The 18101-nt window shown below is 45.0% G+C and overlaps 1 protein-coding gene across 1 annotated transcript in view; it reads left to right on the top strand.

Moving 5' to 3' along the window:
* Positions 1 to 18101, top strand: part of ADCY1 (adenylate cyclase 1) — a 1733599-nt gene that overhangs the window by 236672 nt on the left and 1478826 nt on the right. The window contains exon 3 of the mRNA XM_063452027.1: positions 7054 to 7172. Within this exon, the coding sequence (XP_063308097.1) occupies positions 7054 to 7172 (119 nt within the window). The remainder of the gene's footprint in view (positions 1 to 7053; positions 7173 to 18101) is intronic.

Raw genomic sequence — 18101 nt, forward strand, 5'->3', positions numbered from 1 at the left:
GCTTACACTGGAAACCTTTTTTCTTTGTAAAAGCATGCTACAGAGACAACAGATATGAGTGGCAATGTGCACTGGAACAGTTCTGCAGAGCACACACTGTAGACCTGACAGAGCCGCTTGAAAGACACTGACTGGCTGCTATTAGCTTACACTGGAAACCTTTTTTCTTTGTAAAAGCACGCTACAGAGACAACAGATATGAGTGGCAATGTGCACTGGAACAGTTCTGCAGAGCACACACTGTAGGCCTGACAGAGCCGCTTGAAAGACACTGACTGGCTGCTATTAGCTTACACTGGAAACCTTTTTTCTTTGTAAAAGCACGCTACATAGACAACAGATATGAGTGGCAATTTGCACTGGCACCGGTCTGCAGAGCACACACTGTAGGCCTGACAGAGCCGCTTGAAGGACACTGACTGACTGCTATTAGCTTACACTGGAAACCTTTTTTCTTTGTAAAAGCACGCTACAGAGACAACAGATATGAGTGGCAATGTGCACTGGCACCGGTCTGCTGAGCACACACTGTAGGCCTGACAGAGCCGCTTGAAGGACACTGACTGGCTGCTATTAGCTTACACTGGAAACCTTTTTTCTTTGTAAAAGCACGCTACAGAGACAACAGATATGAGTGGCAATGTGCACTGGAACAGTTCTGCAGAGCACACACTGTAGGCCTGACAGAGCCGCTTGAAAGACACTGACTGGCTGCTATTAGCTTACACTGGAAACCTTTTTTCTTTGTAAAAGCACACTACAGAGACAACAGATATGAGTGGCAATGTGCACTGGCACCGGTCTGCTGAGCACACACTGTAGGCCTGACAGAGCCGCTTGAAGGACACTGACTGGCTGCTATTAGCTTACACTGGAAACCTTTTTTCGTTGTAAATGCATGCTACAGAGACACCAGATATGAGTGGCAATGTGCATTGGAACAGTTCTGCAGAGCACACACTGTAGGCCTGACAGAGACGCTTGAAGGACACTGACTGGCTGCTATTAGCTTACACTGGAAACCTTTTTTCTTTGTAAAAGCACGCTACAGAGACAACAGATATGAGTGGCAATGTGCACTGGAACAGTTCTGCAGAGCACACACTGTAGACCTGACAGAGCCGCTTGAAAGACACTGACTGGCTGCTATTAGCTTACACTGGAAACCTTTTTTCTTTGTAAAAGCACACTACAGAGACAACAGATATGAGTGGCAATGTGCACTGGCACCGGTCTGCTGAGCACACACTGTAGGCCTGACAGAGCCGCTTGAAGGACACTGACTGGCTGCTATTAGCTTACACTGGAAACCTTTTTTCTTTGTAAAAGCACGCTACAGAGACAACAGATATGAGTGGCAATGTGCACTGGAACAGTTCTGCAGAGCACACACTGTAGGCCTGACAGAGCCGCTTGAAAGACACTGACTGGCTGCTATTAGCTTACACTGGAAACCTTTTTTCTTTGTAAAAGCACGCTACAGAGACAACAGATATGAGTGGCAATGTGCACTGGCACCGGTCTGCAGAGCACACACTGTAGGCCTGACAGAGCCGCTTGAAGGACACTGACTGGCTGCTATTAGCTTACACTGGAAACCTTTTTTCGTTGTAAATGCACGCTATAGAGACACCAGATATGAGTGGCAATGTTCACTGGAACAGTTCTGCAGAGCACACACTGTAGGCCTGACAGAGCCGCTTGAAGGACACTGACTGGCTGCTATTAGCTTACACTGGAAACCTTTTTTCTTTGTAAAAGCACGCTACAGAGACAACAGATATGAGTGGCAATGTGCACTGGAACAGTTCTGCAGAGCACACACTGTAGGCCTGACAGAGCCGCTTGAAGGACACTGACTGGCTGCTATTAGCCTACACTGGAAACCTTTTTTCTTTGTAAAAGCACGCTACAGAGACAACAGATATGAGTGGCAATGTGCACTGGAACAGTTCTGCAGAGCACACACTGTAGGCCTGACAGAGCCGCTTGAAGGACACTGACTGGCTGCTATTAGCCTACACTGGAAACCTTTTTTTGTTGTAAATGCACGCTGTAGAGACACCAGATATGAGTGGCAATGTGCACTGGAACAGTTCTGCAGAGCACACACTCTAGACCTGACATAGCCGCTTGAAGGACACTGACTGGCTGCTATTAGCTTACACTGGAAACCTTTTTTCTTTGTAAAAGCACGCTACATAGACAACAGATATGAGTGGCAATTTGCACTGGCACCGGTCTGCAGAGCACACACTGTAGGCCTGACAGAGCCGCTTGAAGGACACTGACTGACTGCTATTAGCTTACACTGGAAACCTTTTTTCTTTGTAAAAGCACGCTACAGAGACAACAGATATGAGTGGCAATGTGCACTGGCACCGGTCTGCAGAGCACACACTGTAGGCCTGACAGAGCCGCTTGAAGGACACTGACTGGCTGCTATTAGCTTACACTGGAAACCTTTTTTTGTTGTAAATGCACGCTATAGAGACACCAGATATGAGTGGCAATGTGCACTGGAACAGTTCTGCAGAGCACACACTGTAGGCCTGACAGAGCCGCTTGAAGGACACTGACTGGCTGCTATTAGCTTACACTGGAAACCTTTTTTCTTTGTAAAAGCACGCTACAGAGACAACAGATATGAGTGGCAATGTGCACTGGAACAGTTCTGCAGAGCACACACTGTAGGCCTGACAGAGCCGCTTGAAGGACACTGACTGGCTGCTATTAGCCTACACTGGAAACCTTTTTTCGTTGTAAATGCACGCTGTAGAGACACCAGATATGAGTGGCAATGTGCACTGGAACAGTTCTGCAGAGCACACACTCTAGACCTGACAGAGCCGCTTGAAGGACACTGACTGGCTGCTATTAGCTTACACTGGAAACCTTTTTTCTTTGTAAAAGCACGCTACAGAGACAACAGATATGAGTGGCAATGTGCACTGGCACCGGTCTGCAGAGCACACACTGTAGGCCTGACAGAGCCGCTTGAAGGACACTGACTGACTGCTATTAGCTTACACTGGAAACCTTTTTTCTTTGTAAAAGCACGCTACAGAGACAACAGATATGAGTGGCAATGTGCACTGGCACCGGTCTGCAGAGCACACACTGTAGGCCTGACAGAGCCGCTTGAAGGACACTGACTGGCTGCTATTAGCTTACACTGGAAACCTTTTTTTGTTGTAAATGCACGCTATAGAGACACCAGATATGAGTGGCAATGTGCACTGGAACAGTTCTGCAGAGCACACACTGTAGGCCTGACAGAGCCGCTTGAAGGACACTGACTGGCTGCTATTAGCTTACACTGGAAACCTTTTTTCTTTGTAAAAGCACGCTACAGAGACAACAGATATGAGTGGCAATGTGCACTGGAACAGTTCTGCAGATCACACACTGTAGGCCTGACAGAGCCGCTTGAAGGACACTGACTGGCTGCTATTAGCTTACACTGGAAACCTTTTTTCTTTGTAAAAGCACGCTACAGAGACAACAGATATGAGTGGCAATGTGCACTGGAACAGTTCTGCAGAGCACACACTGTAGGCCTGACAGAGCCGCTTGAAGGACACTGACTGGCTGCTATTAGCCTACACTGGAAACCTTTTTTCGTTGTAAATGCACGCTGTAGAGACACCAGATATGAGTGGCAATGTGCACTGGAACAGTTCTGCAGAGCACACACTCTAGACCTGACAGAGCCGCTTGAAGGACACTGACTGGCTGCTATTAGCTTACACTGGAAACCTTTTTTCTTTGTAAAAGCACGCTACAGAGACAACAGATATGAGTGGCAATGTGCACTGGCACCGGTCTGCAGAGCACACACTGTAGGCCTGACAGAGCCGCTTGAAGGACACTGACTGACTGCTATTAGCTTACACTGGAAACCTTTTTTCTTTGTAAAAGCACGCTACAGAGACAACAGATATGAGTGGCAATGTGCACTGGCACCGGTCTGCAGAGCACACACTGTAGGCCTGACAGAGCCGCTTGAAGGACACTGACTGGCTGCTATTAGCTTACACTGGAAACCTTTTTTTGTTGTAAATGCACGCTATAGAGACACCAGATATGAGTGGCAATGTGCACTGGAACAGTTCTGCAGAGCACACACTGTAGGCCTGACAGAGCCGCTTGAAGGACACTGACTGGCTGCTATTAGCTTACACTGGAAACCTTTTTTCTTTGTAAAAGCACGCTACAGAGACAACAGATATGAGTGGCAATGTGCACTGGAACAGTTCTGCAGATCACACACTGTAGGCCTGACAGAGCCGCTTGAAGGACACTGACTGGCTGCTATTAGCTTACACTGGAAACCTTTTTTCTTTGTAAAAGCACGCTACAGAGACAACAGATATGAGTGGCAATGTGCACTGGCACCGGTCTGCAGAGCACACACTGTAGGCCTGACAGAGCCGCTTGAAGGACACTGACTGGCTGCTATTAGCTTACACTGGAAACCTTTTTTCTTTGTAAAAGCACGCTACAGAGACAACAGATATGAGTGGCAATGTGCACTGGAACAGTTCTGCAGAGCACACACTGTAGGCCTGACAGAGCCGCTTGAAGGACACTGACTGGCTGCTATTAGCCTACACTGGAAACCTTTTTTCGTTGTAAATGCACGCTGTAGAGACACCAGATATGAGTGGCAATGTGCACTGGAACAGTTCTGCAGAGCACACACTCTAGACCTGACAGAGCCGCTTGAAGGACACTGACTGGCTGCTATTAGCTTACACTGGAAACCTTTTTTCTTTGTAAAAGCACGCTACAGAGACAACAGATATGAGTGGCAATGTGCACTGGCACCGGTCTGCAGAGCACACACTGTAGGCCTGACAGAGCCGCTTGAAGGACACTGACTGACTGCTATTAGCTTACACTGGAAACCTTTTTTCTTTGTAAAAGCACGCTACAGAGACAACAGATATGAGTGGCAATGTGCACTGGCACCGGTCTGCAGAGCACACACTGTAGGCCTGACAGAGCCGCTTGAAGGACACTGACTGGCTGCTATTAGCTTACACTGGAAACCTTTTTTTGTTGTAAATGCACGCTATAGAGACACCAGATATGAGTGGCAATGTGCACTGGAACAGTTCTGCAGAGCACACACTGTAGGCCTGACAGAGCCGCTTGAAGGACACTGACTGGCTGCTATTAGCTTACACTGGAAACCTTTTTTCTTTGTAAAAGCACGCTACAGAGACAACAGATATGAGTGGCAATGTGCACTGGAACAGTTCTGCAGATCACACACTGTAGGCCTGACAGAGCCGCTTGAAGGACACTGACTGGCTGCTATTAGCCTACACTGGAAACCTTTTTTCGTTGTAAATGCACGCTGTAGAGACACCAGATATGAGTGGCAATGTGCACTGGAACAGTTCTGCAGAGCACACACTCTAGACCTGACAGAGCCGCTTGAAGGACACTGACTGGCTGCTATTAGCTTACACTGGAAACCTTTTTTCTTTGTAAAAGCACGCTACAGAGACAACAGATATGAGTGGCAATGTGCACTGGCACCGGTCTGCAGAGCACACACTGTAGGCCTGACAGAGCCGCTTGAAGGACACTGACTGACTGCTATTAGCTTACACTGGAAACCTTTTTTATTTGTAAAAGCACACTACAGAGACAACAGATATGAGTGGCAATGTGCACTGGCAACGGTCTGCAGAGCACACACTGTAGGCCTGACAGAGCCGCTTGAAGGACACTGACTGGCTGCTATTAGCTTACACTGGAAACCTTTTTTCTTTGTAAAAGCACACTACAGAGACAACAGATATGAGTGGCAACTGTCAAAGTACGCTGGCACAGGTCTACAGAGCACACGCTGAAGGAGGCCTGACACCCAGACGCTTGCAGACAACTAACTGCTCTTCTATTACAGTGATTTTTTTTTTTAAATGTAAAGCTTAAGCTATTGTGACAACAGATATGAGTGGTGGCACTGACTGTGCAAATGGGCACAGCATCCAGCCTGACACAGAAGATGGCAGGCAGGCAACTGCTCTTCTATTACAGTGAATTTTTTTTTTGTAAATCTAAAGCTTAAGCTATTGTGACAACAGATATGAGTGGTGGCACTGACTGTGCAAATGGGCACAGCATACAGCCTGACACAGAAGCTGGCAGGCAGGCAACTGCAATTAAATTACACAGAAATCAAAAAAAAAAAAGCAGACTGATGTTATAGCACTAAAAAGGGCTTTTTGGGGTGCTGTCCTTACAGCAGAGATCAGATGAGTCCTTCAGGATTGTAGTGGACACTGAATACCCTAGCCTAGCTATCAATTTCCCTATATAATCAGCAGCAGCTACCCTTTCCCTCCTCTCACTAAGCATGCAGCTTCAGAATGAATCGAAAATGGATGCTGGGAGGGAGGTGGGAGGGTCTGCTAGGGAGGGTGTGCTGCTGATTGGCATTAATGTGTCTGCTGACCGAGAGGCACAGGGTCAAAGTTTGCTCAATGATGACAAATAGGGGGCGGATCGAACCGCGCATGTGTCCGCCCGCCGTGGCGAACGCGAACACGCTATGTTCGCCAGGAACTATTCGCCAGCGAACAGTTCGGTACATCACTATTGAAAAGGCTACAGGCTCAAAGAACGGTCTTGAAAACCAATCTCCAATATCTGTGCTATGACACATTTGCAACTTTTTTTCAACTTTGACAGCAAGTTTTAAAGAACTCTGAACCAATATGCTTTTTCAATATTTTATTATATACTAAACGTCTGCTTAGTACATAAAATAAGAGTTTTCACTTTGTCCTTCAGAGATTTTCTATGACATAAATGTTGCATGTTGTTTCTTTCATAATTGTGCACTATTATTAGCTGCTTTTTACATGTTGTCAGCATTAAATTGATAAAATATTATATTTGTGTGATTAGAGCTAGTAGTATTGTTTATCCAACTATATTGAACATTTTATTTTCAAATAACTTTGCATATACTCTTTAATAAATCGATTATGGTATCGCTTTAATTTATTTATTTATTTTAATTTTTTTTTTTAGGAACGTCTTCTCATGAGCCTTTTGCCTAGAAATGTTGCAATGGAGATGAAAGAAGATTTTTTAAAACCACCTGAAAGAATTTTTCACAAGATATATATACAGAGACATGACAACGTGAGGTATATACATATATATAGGCGGATAAATTTTAGCCATATCAGTATAGTGATGCAGTTGTAACATAGCAGAAAAAGTTCATATTATGTAATACTTTTTATTATTGGACTATTCATATTGAACAAAAGCTTTCTGGAGATCCTCTTTTTCTCAAGCATTTCTGAGCAAAATGACTGAAATAATTAAAAGTTAAGGGTCTCCCACAAGTCTGGGTAAGAGGAAAAAAAAAAAAAAAAAAAACTGAAATAGACATCATTCTTGCAGGGAGATGTAAGTATTTCAATTGTCCAAAGGTGTTGGATTCTGTATATGGGAACTCTGGAGAAGGTTGAAAACTGCTTTAAAACTAATGGACACTAATGGACATTGAACATACATGGATTCCCTCCTAGCAATGCAACACAAGAAGAGTACAGTAGAAGTTTTCATGTATTGAACAATATTTTGTTAGTCCTGGGGTTTAGCTCAGTTAAGCATGGAGGAGCATGCCTCCATAAAAGCTAAATTAAATATAAGTAAGAGTATTAAACTAGGATAAAATCAAAATGATCTACAAAAAGTGCAGTAAGTGATTGTTTAGAGTCAACTATTTTAGATATAAAGGAAGTCTTCTGTCTTTCTTTCGAGTCAAATTGGCAATGTATCAATATAATAGAAAATGTGGCATTTGTTTAGGCCAAGTGCAGTAAGTGATTTAAATATGTCTACAGAAACCAAAGTATTATGAGCTAGTTCTAAAGAGTCAATGTTTTCTAACAACATTAGTGTTTTGTTTATTGCTTGTTTTCATTATGACACTTAAAACCCCCCCAAAAACTTAATTGTAGTCTGATGCTCCAGGCAAGTCTCAGAGAACCTTGAAGAAATCTGCCAATGGCAGGCGCCCAACCAAAAAACTGGCTAACACCTGAGCAGCTGCCTTCTCCTCCTAGATGGGGTTTACCCGTCTTTGGGAAGCAGGTCTGTTTATGAACTACATAACTTCTCCGGTTCTATGTAAATTTATTTATCTTGGCATGTCTGTGATTTCTGTTGTTACACCATGCCTGCATAGCTGATGTTGCTGTATAACAATGTCAAGAAGCTCTAATTGGCTCACCTCCTCCTTGATAGAGTGGGATTTTGTGGGTTTAGTCGGGACATTCTAGATATGGTATCATAATATTATAGTATTGTGATTATTTTTTACTTCATTAGTGGTGTCTGATGAGCTCCCTGCACCCCAGCTGGGTACCTCCGCCAAGCTCGCTTACTAGCTGGAACCGAGAAATCTGAAGCGATTCTGCCCCAGTCGCTGCAGCTTGACTGGTGTCCTTCTGGAGCTTTTCCGCCTGACCAGGCTTCAGCTCTCCTTCCAGGCAGGTATCGTCCCCTCTGCATATTACTCTACAGCCATTCTTCCAGGCAGGTATTGTCCCTTCTGCCTATACCTCTACAGCACTGCTTACAGTGATTGCTACTGCCACTTGCGGTTTTCAGGCCTAGCTCTCTTTGTTTATCCCAGGGCTACAGGGATCATTGAACCAGCCAACAGGTCTGAAGACTATGTCACTGGGATCCCTAAAAATCCAAACAGGACACAAGTTCCAAAAGGAACTGACATGCAATACTTTATTCTACTTGGGACTAGCCCAAACGTTCATTCAGGTAGTGCATACAGCCATTGCTAGATCCTTGCAACCAACAGATGGCACTGTACAGATTCCACAAACAAATCCACCTAGTTGATTGCAAGCATTAACAAGACAGGAGAGCACACTAACATTTAATCCCAAACAACCACATTACACACACACCCTGCACCCACACCCTGCACCCACAATGGACACAGGGTGACTTAAACATAGGAATAGTCCAGGGCCTTACATTAAATGTCCGTATGAAACCCCAGGTGATGGTGACTACCATCACATATCTTCCCCCCCAAGGGAAGACTAACCAGGCCCCAAACATCCAATCGGTCTGTGCCTCAGTAAATCTGTCAAACCACCCCAAAATGTACAGCTAATCTGGTAGCTTCCTATACCTCATTGTCTCGTTGGGGAGCGAGTCTGACAACCTCAGCTCCTGGTAACAAAAGCTGCCGCTGGGGATTGAGGATGCTGGCTTCCCCTCCCTGGTACTCACACTGTCGCTGGGGAGTGAGGATGCTGGCCTCCCTTCCCTGGAACTCACACTGCTGCTGGTAAGTGAGTAAGATACTCTCCTCTCTCTGAAGGCCCAACTGCTGCTGGGGAGATGTCTGAGTGGTAGAGTACTCCATGCCAGGGGGTTGGGGATCTGGGCCGACTGCCCAGGATCCAAGGATTACACTGATGGAGACTGTAGTCCCGTTCACCAATACAGGACAAATGTCCTGTTTTAGTAGTTTTGGAGAGTGGTCAGCTGCACTCTGTCCCGCTGCCAGCACTTCAGCTGGGGTGTGGTTAGTTCCTCGGGCTCATCCACAAATCTAGAGCTCTCCCTCACTCTCACAACTGCAGCAAGTTGGGGACAAAGGAGTGGTGGCTGTAAGTTTGGTAGCCGATACTCAAGCGTCCTGCGCCACCGACTGTTGTAGACAGAATCTAGCAACACTCAACACTCTGATCTGCTGCAAGCTGTTCCGCTGGTGTTGCACTCTGCCACTGAGGAGTGAAGCCAACTACAACTACCTCTGCTCCCTTGGTTGAGATCTGCCGCTGGGGAGGGAAGCTGGCTGTCACGACACTCCTTAGTTAATATGCCCTCGTGCAGTACTCGCACTTACCACTGTTTCTGTTTGGCACTGTTTCTCATTTCTTTTCGTTAAGCACTACACCTGGCCCTTGTTTAGCACCTATATATTCTGGTTTCTCCCCTCACTCCCTGTCAGATCATTATCCTCTATCCTTCATCCTGTACCTGCTGTTTCCTGGTTCCGGTGATTCTGACTCCTTGCTCCTGTGTCTTGTATCCTGTGTATCCTGATCCTGTGTTCCGATGTCCTTATGGTCCTGTGTTCTTGTCTCTGCCTGGTCCTGTGCCTCCTGTTCCAGTGTTCGCCTGCAGTGTTCCTGCCCATACTCCCTTTCCAGTGATCCTGACCTTGCTGCCTTATTTTTGTGTTACCTGCTTCGGACTTTGCTCCTTGGTGTTTATTTAGTGCTTGGTGGCTTAGGATTTGTGCCCCACTTATATTCTGTGGTGGCTGCACTATCCTGACTAAAGCCTTTACCTTTGCCTAAGGACTATCACGTGTACTCTGCCTGCTCTATTGTATTATATTGATTTTTTTGTATATATTTATATATTTGTGGCATTGTACATATTTTGTTTTGTGTGTGTGTATATATATCCTTTGGTTTTCTTTAATACATTTTCTTATTACTCCATACATCGTGTCCTTGCATTATTTCTCTGCTAAGTTGGTTCCCACATTTAAAGGGACAGTGCTGTTGCAGGGCAACACCCCTTCATGTCCTTACAGAATGATCTGACCACTTGGAACCAGCAGAGTATAATGTCTAGGATCACGATGGATAACCTTGTTGGTATTCACGCTGATTCACAGCAAGAGTGTGCTCTCATTGAGACTTGTTGTAATCAGTTAAGACAAATTCAGCGGCAGATTGGAAAGGCCTCTAATTTATGCTTGTCTACTATAGATGTCTCCTGTCAAATCCAGAAATCTGTATTATGTGGATTTATCTATGAACTTCAAACTTTTCACAAAAACATATGTGACTCGTTGCTTTCTCAGTTACCTAATTGCGATATATGGTTGAGAGAGCCTCCTGTGATAAGTAGGGTGTATACACTTATCCTTATGTCTCTTAAAGAGATCACATAAAAAATCTCTGTCATATTTGCAGAGACAGGTAAGAGTAATGCACAATAATGTTGTTGCCTTGTTACCTGAAGTTCAATTTATTATTGATCTTGTACAAGAAAGAATGACTGTCTTTATGCCTGTTAATAACGATGGTATTCCCTTTTCTAATGTACATAGCATAACTAATCCTCCTGACTCTGACTTGGGCAAATGGCTTGTTGGTCCTCCCGCCTGCAAAACCGAAGTTCCTCACGAATTAAAAGCTGAAAGCTTTTCATCCCAAACTGCAGAAGATGATATGGAGCGGTTGTATAGCACGGGCGATCCCCTCATGGACCAGATCTTCGATGATATTGGTGCTTTCTGTATAGCAGCTCTGGATGACGAGCAGCCTGAACATGAACACTGTACCAGTATGCAGTTTTCAAATATTGTCTCGGTACCAGAGACCCACAGTGCCCTTATGCCACCGTCTCTCTTCTGCAAGATCCACTCGCCTATTCCCAGAGTGAGAATACCGACTACCAAGATGAGCGATCTCGACACCGTTCAGGAGGCTACTAGTCTGGTCAGAAAGTGTCTCAAGCAAAGTCTGCCCAGCCACGAAGCAGAAACAGACTCACCTGAGACAACAACCAGAGAAACTAATTCCTCCACCAGTAACCTTGACCAGGTAACTGGATCTAATCTGGATATCAGTCCCGCAAAGGACAATGCAGTTCATGCTCCGAGGGACAATACTGAATCCATAGAAACAGAAGTTCCATTTTCTACACCTCTTCCTGAGTCATCTAATACTGGAGACTCGAAACTGGGAGAGTCACCTATAAAAGTTGCTTCGGGCGATGCAATTGACGACAAGGCTGGGTCACTGAAGTTGGAAGCTAATCTCATAGAAGATGATGATCCTCCTGTCAAAAGGTCACCACGTAGGAAACGTGGCAAACAACATACTTCTTCAAAAACACTGTCTGAGAAGGCTGAGAAACTTGAGGTGGAAGCTTCAGAGCAATCAGTGGAAGAGGAAGTTATCGTCCCAAAGGCAGCTCACGACTTTGACATAGAGAGGTTGGATGATACCAATTCTAAACCTTCTGCCTCCGGGGGTTCGAGGATTGGCACCTCTCTTGCAACCGCAACTGTAAAAGATGAGTTGATACCAAGTAAAGAAGACTGTCATCCTCAAGTGGAATTCAACGAGTCAAACTTGGTGCAACATGACAAACACGGAAAGGATCTGAATGAGACAGGGCTTGTTCAGAACAAACAGTCTGAAGAAGAATCTACGGTTATAGGCAAGTCTAACCCCGTTCTTCAAATTACAAGCACTGGTAGGACAATTTCCCTGCTGCAAGAGGAAACACAAACTACCACACTTGTACCTGAACATAACATTGAAGACTCTTCTAATCAGCAGTTTAATCAAACTCCAAACGAAGAGCATGATCAAGGTGACTCTATATGTTACCGAATGTAATCAGTTTGAGAGAGAGTCGTCCCTGCTTTGGCTGGTCTCATGCTCCGAGAGATTGGGGGAGCCATCCCTTGATGCATTTCTGCGGTCTGAGGAGGAGGATTCGCAGAGTGCTCCTGATCCTGTACTCATTAATCAAGGGGATTCTTCTCAATTGATCCCAGTGGCACCTACCCAAGCTGACTCTGAGACTGTTATCCCTTCTACAAGTGATGCACCGCGGCCTTTATTCTGAGAAACTAGCAAGCCAGAAACCAAGTCAGACCCAGGACCGCTGAGTTATGCTCCTGTTTCTAGCGATAGCCCCAGGTCTAGTAGGATGACACGTTTGTCAATCACTGGTAATGTGAAGTCCTTATCGTATGAAACCTTGATTTCTGTTTACGTGTCTACCCTCCAGGTGTATCTTGTTTCTCTATGGTCCTTACTTTTCTATGCTCCTACCCTGCCTCGTTGGTTTCTTCCGTGGGATTCTCCACCTTTCATTCCTCCTGAACCTCCTCCTTGTTTTCCTCTACTGGTTGGGTGACCCTGTTTTTCTTCTGTCACCCGTGGGGGATCTTTGGGTTTTGGAGCGCCGGTAGTCGCTCCTTAAGGGGGGGGGGTACTGTCACGACACTCCTTAGTTAATATGCCCTCGTGCAGTACTCACCACTGTTTCTGTTTGGCACTGTTTCTCATTTCTTTTCGTTAAGCACTACACCTGGCCCTTGTTTAGCACCTATATATTCTGGTTTCTCCCCTCACTCCCTGTCAGATCATTAACCTCTATCCTTCATCCTGTACCTGCTGTTTCCTGGTTCCCGTGATTCTGACTCCTTGCTCCTGTGTATCCTGATCCTGTGTTCCGATGTTCTTGTCTCTGCCTGGTCCTGTGTCCTGTGCCTCCTGTTCCAGTGTTCCTGCCCATACTCCCTTTCCAGTGATCCTGACCTTGCTGCCTTATTTTTGTGTTACCTGCTTCGGACTTTGCTCCTTGGTGTTTATTTAGTGCTTGGTGGCTTAGGATTTGTGCCCCACTTATATTCTGTGGTGGCTGCACTATCCTGACTAAAGCCTTTACCTTTGCCTAAGGACTATCACGTGTACTCTGCCTGCTCTATTGTATTTGTAACGGATCACCTGGCACCCCGACTTGGTACCTCCGTTAATGGATGCTCCTAGTGCTTCCTGAGGACTCCAAGCACTCTGGCAGACACAACAATCACCGAATCCGAGAAACCTTTTAAATTCTCCCAAGCATATGAATGCTGTAGACCATTGAATAGGAACCATACGAATAGGCTTGTACTCCTAGCAGTCAACTGGAACAGCATGCAATAAATCCTTCCCCCCAATAATGAGACGACACATCACTTTGAGGGTAAAACAGGAACTCTGGACTGGCTCATCCAGCCTGGCTTTTATTTCCAACTCACACATACAGGCCACACCCAGGGGGAGGCATAAAAGAACCAATGACATAGATGTTACCTCCCACACATCCCCTCCCCTTAGTGTGACACATAATCCCATTATGCATACAGTGTAAAATATACTTTTACACAACTTTCATAACTTTAAAACCATACATCACATTCACATAAAAATACATATCCATAATCAATCCATTCAGGGGAACAACATATTAAAAAATGGCATGAATCCGACCAGGGGTAAAAGTATCTTTTGTTCCTTTCTGGCTGGCAGAAAAACATCCCCACAATGCACCCTGGTTTCCTCCCTTCTGCCCTGGAGTTAATTTGAGAAGTAATCCAATTACCCAGGACTAAAGGCAGACTCCATTAACCACATGGTTGCAAAACGACATAAAACACTTTAAAATACATAAAGTCACATTTACACATAACACACAGACATTTCACCTATCCCCAGATAGCTGGGATCTGCACGCACAAAACTACCGAATAGCGCGCAGATCCTACTCACACAGTACAATTGCCATGGAGCTAAAGTCTTTCCCATAGTCTTTCATTATATGAATAGGCTCCATGGTATGGCTATCTGGGGTATCACATTCCCATAAAGTCTAGTCCATAGTCCAAAGGCAAGAGGCGGGCAATCAGCCCCCTCCAAGGACACGTGGCGAGGTCGGTTTCGCCACAGTATTATATTGATTTTTTTTTTTGTATATATTTGTGGCATTGTACATATTTTGTTTTGTGTGTGTATATATATCCTTTGGTTTACTTTAATACATTTTCTTATTACTCCATACATCGTGTGCTTGCATTATTTCTCTGCTAAGTTGGTTCCCACATTTAAAGGGACAGTGCTGTTGCAGGGCAGCACCCCTTCATGTCCTTACACTGGCTACCTCTGATTTACAGTCAATTAAATCAGTGGGCAACTCCTCCCAGATTAGTTGCACCATCTCTGCTTTTGGGCTGTTGCAATGTTCCTTTCGCTGGAGTCCTCCATCCACAGTCTCTGGCTAACTGAAGCTTGTATTCTCTCCTGGCTTGTAAAACAGCAGCCACTTGGGTCATGACTGCACTAATGGTCTCCACCGAAACATCAGGGTCAAAAAAGGACAGTTGCAGTCACACAAAGTCTCACAAAGGAACTCTGAGTAAAAGTCATAGGACGCCATGCTTGCCTGGTCCAACTCTGTGGGTACTCACTTCCCGAAGGCATGCTAGGATCCAAGGGATGTTTCCTCATTCACTAGGAAGCTATCCCACCTCTGCCACCAAATGTGACAGAGCTCCCTGTACACCGGCTAGGTACCTCCACCCAGGATCGCTTCCTAGCTCGAACCGGCGAAAAAAAACTGCCACTCTTTTGTTCCAGTTGTCGTGGCTGGACCAGGGTCATTCTGGAGCTTTTGCACCCGACCAAGTTGTAGCTCTACTTCCAGTCTATTCCGCTGAAGCCCTTCTTCCAGGCTAGTATCCACATCCACCTGCAATGTTATAGCTCTTGTCTTTATAAAGACACCTGCAGCTCTCAGGCCTAGCTCTCTTGCTTTATCCTAGGGCTAAACAGATCCTGTAGTCAGCAAACAGGTCCAAAGTCTCTGTCACTGGAATCCCCAAAAATCCATAGTTCCAATGGTAACTAACACGCAAAACTTTATTTTTCTTGGGACTAGCCCATATGATCATTACATAAACATTGCTGTGATACACATAATAAAATTCAAATAACAAAAACAAAATATACAGGAAATGATAATAGCATAATAACATATTTAAAAAGGGATGGGAAGGACCATAACCAGCACAAAATATCTCTCCTGCCTGCATAATTTGCAATATGCAAATCTACCTGAATATGCAAATTAACCAGCCTTGCTATTCAGGTAGTGCATATTGCTGTTGCTACAAAAAAAAGGGCACTACAAAGGCTCCATAGCTGAGTCTACCTTATTAGTAGCAATCTTCAGCAGTACAGGAGAGCAGGTGTTCTATCAATGTGCTATACCCCGTCAGATTTCTATACCCTTGTCACGTCCAGGGAGGGGAATCAGCTGGATCCTGTGCTGCACATGCGTGCTAGCACTCCTGCTACTCCTCCACAGCCAGGTCCTGGAAGGTAAGTAAAACTAGTTTTACACTTTCATTATAGTTAGTGCATTCACTAAGCTTAGGCACACGGGACATTTAGGGTTAAGTGAGGGTTCAAATTAGGGTTAGGTAAGTGCTTCTAACCTCTCTCACACTCTATTCTTACCCTAACCCTTGGGGTAAGGGTTAAAATAAAGTGTGAGAAATCACCATTTAGTGATATTCCCCTAATGTGAAATTTCACTAAATGTGAACAAGTCCCTAATCCTAACCCTAATTTAAACCCTAACATTAACCCTAAATGTCCCATGTCCTAAGCTTAGTGAATGCACTAGCTATGATGAAAGTGTAAAACTAGTTTTACTTACCTTCCAGGATCTGGCTGTGGAGGAGTAGCAGGAGTGCTAGCACGCATGTGCATCACAAGATCCAGCTGATTCCCCTCCCCGGAAGTGACAAGGGTATAGAAATCTGACGGGGTATAGCACAGTGATAGAACACCGGCAAAACATTTAACAGTATACACACACAATATAAACATCCTGTACTTATCATGAGCACATATCTCCCTCAAAGGTAGACTAACCAGGTACCAGACCTCTAATCGGTCTGTGTCTGAGTTAGTCTGGCAACCCTCCCCAAAAGTCCGGCCAACCTTGTAGTCTCTTGAACAAAGTTCCATTCTTTAAATTCATTGTCTCGTTGGGAAAGAAGTCTGACAATCTCTACTCCCGGTAACCCAAGCTGCTGCTGGGGATAGATACCTGCTGTTCCCAATCTCGGTAACTCACCATGCCACTGTGGAGAGTGATCTGTTTCCTCAGCTCCTGGTAACTCTGACTGCAATTTTAGTTGGAGACCAGCTGACTCTACTCCCGGTAGTTCCAATTGCCGCTGAGGAGGGGGACTGACTGTTCCCACTTCCGGTAACTTGACCTGTCGCTGGGGAGGCAGACCAGTTGTCTCCACTCCCAGTAACTCTGCTGGCCATTGGGAAGAGAGACCAGCTGTTTCCACTACCAGTAACTCTGCTGGCTGCTGGGGAGAGAGACCAACCATTTCTGCTCCCTGACAAACCAATTGCCGATGGCAAGGGAGATCAGCTATCTCCGCACCTGGTGCTGTACTCTGCTGCTGGGGAGGGGGACTGACCGTCCCTGCTTATGGTGAGACCTACTGCCGCTGGGGAAGAGGACTGACTGTCTCTGCTCCCTGAAAAACAAACTGCCACTGGGTAGGTAGTGGAGTGGCCAGGGTCCCCCTGCCACATGGATGAGGAGATGGGCCGGCTGTCCAGCATCCCTGTGATTCAGATGTGGAGAACACAAGTCCTTCCAAACCTACCTTGTCAAAATTCTCAGATGTACAGTCAATTAAATCGGTGGGCACATGCTCCCAGATTAGTTGCACCACCTCCGCTGTTTGACCCTTGCAACGTTACTTTCGCTGGAGTCCTCCACCCACAGTCTCTGAAATCACCTTGGCCAACTGAAGCTTGTATTCTCTCCTGGCTTCTAAAACAGTAACCCCTTGGGTCATGCACAGTGCTAAAAAGTGCAGGGTTAAATGCCCATGGCACATTTTGGTACTGACTATGTGTACCTTTGTCAGGGGAAAACACTTTGCATTTCTGTGGAGTCAATGGACCAGACTATCTATGTCACTAATGACAACCCACTGTTTAAATAGGCAATTGGATTCACCCTTGTGAGCATGTGTTACTTTGTGTCTTTATATTACACAGGAGACACATAGTAACCACCAAGAGACTGCATCTTCATCCCTGACAGAATAAGTGTTTGTATTCAAATGCAGTTTTTATGTTGCAATCCTCTTGTCTAGGTTTGATTTTTTTTTTTTTGATTGTTGTACTTTAGAACATACATTGGGTTACTTTTATATATATATATATATATATATATATATATATATATTATTTTTTTTTTAATTATTCTTTATTTTTGAAGTGAAAATATAGATATATGCAACAAGTAACATAGATATTGGAACAATGCACATATTGTTGTTTTAGGAAGTAGTCAAAACAAAGATAGCACAGTACATAGGGATTGCAGTAATAGAGGTTAGGAGACTAGCTTAACACATACACTAGTAGCAGAAAGGTAAGTGTAGGTGTGAGATGCACGCTAAACAT

This window comes from Pelobates fuscus, chromosome 4 (assembly GCF_036172605.1).
Source record: "Pelobates fuscus isolate aPelFus1 chromosome 4, aPelFus1.pri, whole genome shotgun sequence".
Lineage (NCBI taxonomy): Eukaryota > Metazoa > Chordata > Amphibia > Anura > Pelobatidae > Pelobates > Pelobates fuscus.